We start from the raw sequence: 2,500 nt of genomic DNA, 5'->3' as shown, positions 1-2,500 counted from the left end.
TGTCACCTCTATGTCACCTCTATGTCCCTCTATGTCACCTCTATGTCCATCTATGTCCATCTATGTCACCTCTATGTCCATCTATGTCTTTGCAGAAAAGAACTGTATGAAGTTCTACCACCCCCAGAGACCAGGTGGAACCCTGAACAGACTCTGCCAACAAGATGTCTGCACATGCGCTTCAGGTAAAAACAACAATAATAATAATAATAATAATATTGATAATAATAATAATAATAATAATATTTATAATAATAATAATAATGATAATAATAATACCAATAATATTAATATTGGTAATAATAATATTGATAATAATAATAATTATTATTATTGTTATTATTGTTGTTGTTGTTTTTATTATTATTATTATTATTATTATTATTATTATTATGTGTTATGTGTTATAATAACTGCTCCTCAACTTACTGTATATGAACTAACACACTGGTAAAGTGATTGAATTGTAACAATAATGTTTTTAAATATCTATCGTCTTATCGTCAGGAGACAGAGAACAGCAGAGCTTGTATTAAAATGTCCATGTGCCAAACCTTAGCTCTGTGATGTCAGCAGGCTCTAACCCAGGACAAACCTTAGCTCTGTGATGTCAGCAGGCTCTAACCCAGGACAAACCTTAGCTCTGTGATGTCAGCAGGCTCTAACCCAGGACAAACCTTAGCTCTGTGATGTCAGCAGGCTCTAACCCAGGACAAACCTTAGCTCTGTGATGTCAGCAGGCTCTAACCCAGGACATTCTAGATCAGCACTCTGTGATGTCTTACTATTTATTTATTTTATTTAACCAGGAACCAGGAGGATTAAGAGTTGCATGCAGGGGGCCGTTCCACTAACGTTGATTAGTATATCGCCGATTAAAATAAATCAGGCGATCAGGCAACGCGGGATTGGAATTCAAGCCTCAGGTGATTCCTCAAACGAGGATCAGGCTTGTATCATGAGTGTTCACAGAACACCGGCTTAGAAATCCTCGATATGGGCGCGTGCACGCAGACATAAAGAGCCCAGAAGAGTCGATCTGTCGAAATGAAGATACTCCACTCTGCAGGGGTCCTACATTTACGCAGCATTCCGAATTATTGATCTTTATGAAGACGGAAAAATAAGATGTAAAATAGTGCAATACTGCCGCAATTAACAAGGCGAGGGAAATGGTTTGGCAAGAAATTGCTGACCGATTAAATGCGTAGGTCATACTAGCCCCAGTTATTGTTATATGTTCATATTTTAATTAATAAATTAATATTAACTACTGTGGTGATATCAGCAGCAGGCTACAAGCTGTCATATCGTCACAATGGCCTAGTGGTATCGACCGCTGCCATAGTATTTATTCGTCATTTTAAATCGGTGGTTCAAATCCCTCTTCAGACACACTTTTTACTGCATTTCGTTGTCTGAATCTAATCTAAAATCTCATCTAAAAAAGTTTGTAGGCTATAAAATTATGGTGCAGGCTAATTTATAAGAACTGACACGATTACAATGGTGTTTGAAGCCTTTGCATGAAAGCTTCGGTTAAATGTAAAAAAATAAAAAAAATAAACGAAAATCTAGTCTTGAACTCGCAACCTTCGGAACTCTAGCTGGTTGCCTTAAGCACTGCGCCAGCCAGACCGCTGCGACAAAAGCAATGCAAGTTAATAGACATACCTATTTATTTTATTTTATTTTTTACACTTTTTAATTTATTTATCTATCTATCTATCACACTTTCACAAAATATCAGGTTATCTATCACACAATCAAACTATCTATCTATCGATCGATCACACTTTCAAATGATCAAATTATCTATCACACAGTCAAACTATCTATCTATCTATCTCGTGTGAAGTGGGAACTAATATTTCCTAAAAGACACTTGAGGAACTGTCGTTCGGGATGTAGTTTCCGCCTGTGAGCCTTTTTTGACGCACGCATTACCTTAGCCAGCCTCTTAGCCTGCTCGCGACCAGAATAACTCGGGAGGCTATGTTGCATAGCAACCAAACAGCGAATTATTTGAGCCACATTGATGGAACCGAACGCAAGATAAAATTATCGCCGATTAGAACTTTATCGCGGATTAGAAGATAATCGAGCTTCGTGGAATAGGCCCCAGGGCCCTATTCCACGAAGCTCGATAAAGTTCTAAGCCTCGATAAAGTTTTAAGCCTCAAAAATGTTAGCTTGCGTTCGGTGCCATCAATGTGGCTCAAATAATTCGCTGCTTGGTTGAGCTCCTTCTGAGTCAGATATAACTAGCCTGGTCGCGACCAGGCTAAAACACAGGCTATAGTGAGACGCGCGTCAAAAAAGGCTCACAGGCGGAAACTACATCCCGAACGACAGTTCCTCCCTAGGAAATATTAGTTCCCACTTCACACGAGATAGATAGATTAGATAGTTTGACTGTGTGATAGATAGATAATTTGATATTTTGAAAGTGTGATCGATCGATAGATAGTTTGATTGTGTGATAGATAACTTGATATTT

General features: G+C 38.2%; 1 protein-coding gene across 1 annotated transcript in view; it reads left to right on the top strand.

The window, feature by feature from the left end:
- LOC308159661 (complement C3-like) overlaps positions 1–2,500 on the top strand; it is a 76,809-nt gene that overhangs the window by 70,127 nt on the left and 4,182 nt on the right. Inside the window, 1 exon segment of the mRNA XM_080533477.1 lies at positions 66–185. Within this exon segment, the coding sequence (XP_080389603.1) occupies positions 66–185 (120 nt within the window).

This window comes from Nansenia antarctica (assembly GCF_963989245.1).
Source record: "Nansenia antarctica genome assembly, chromosome: 6".
NCBI lineage: Eukaryota > Metazoa > Chordata > Actinopteri > Argentiniformes > Microstomatidae > Nansenia > Nansenia antarctica.
The sequence above is the reverse complement of the archived record's forward strand: the minus strand, read 5'-3'. Positions and strand labels throughout refer to the sequence as shown.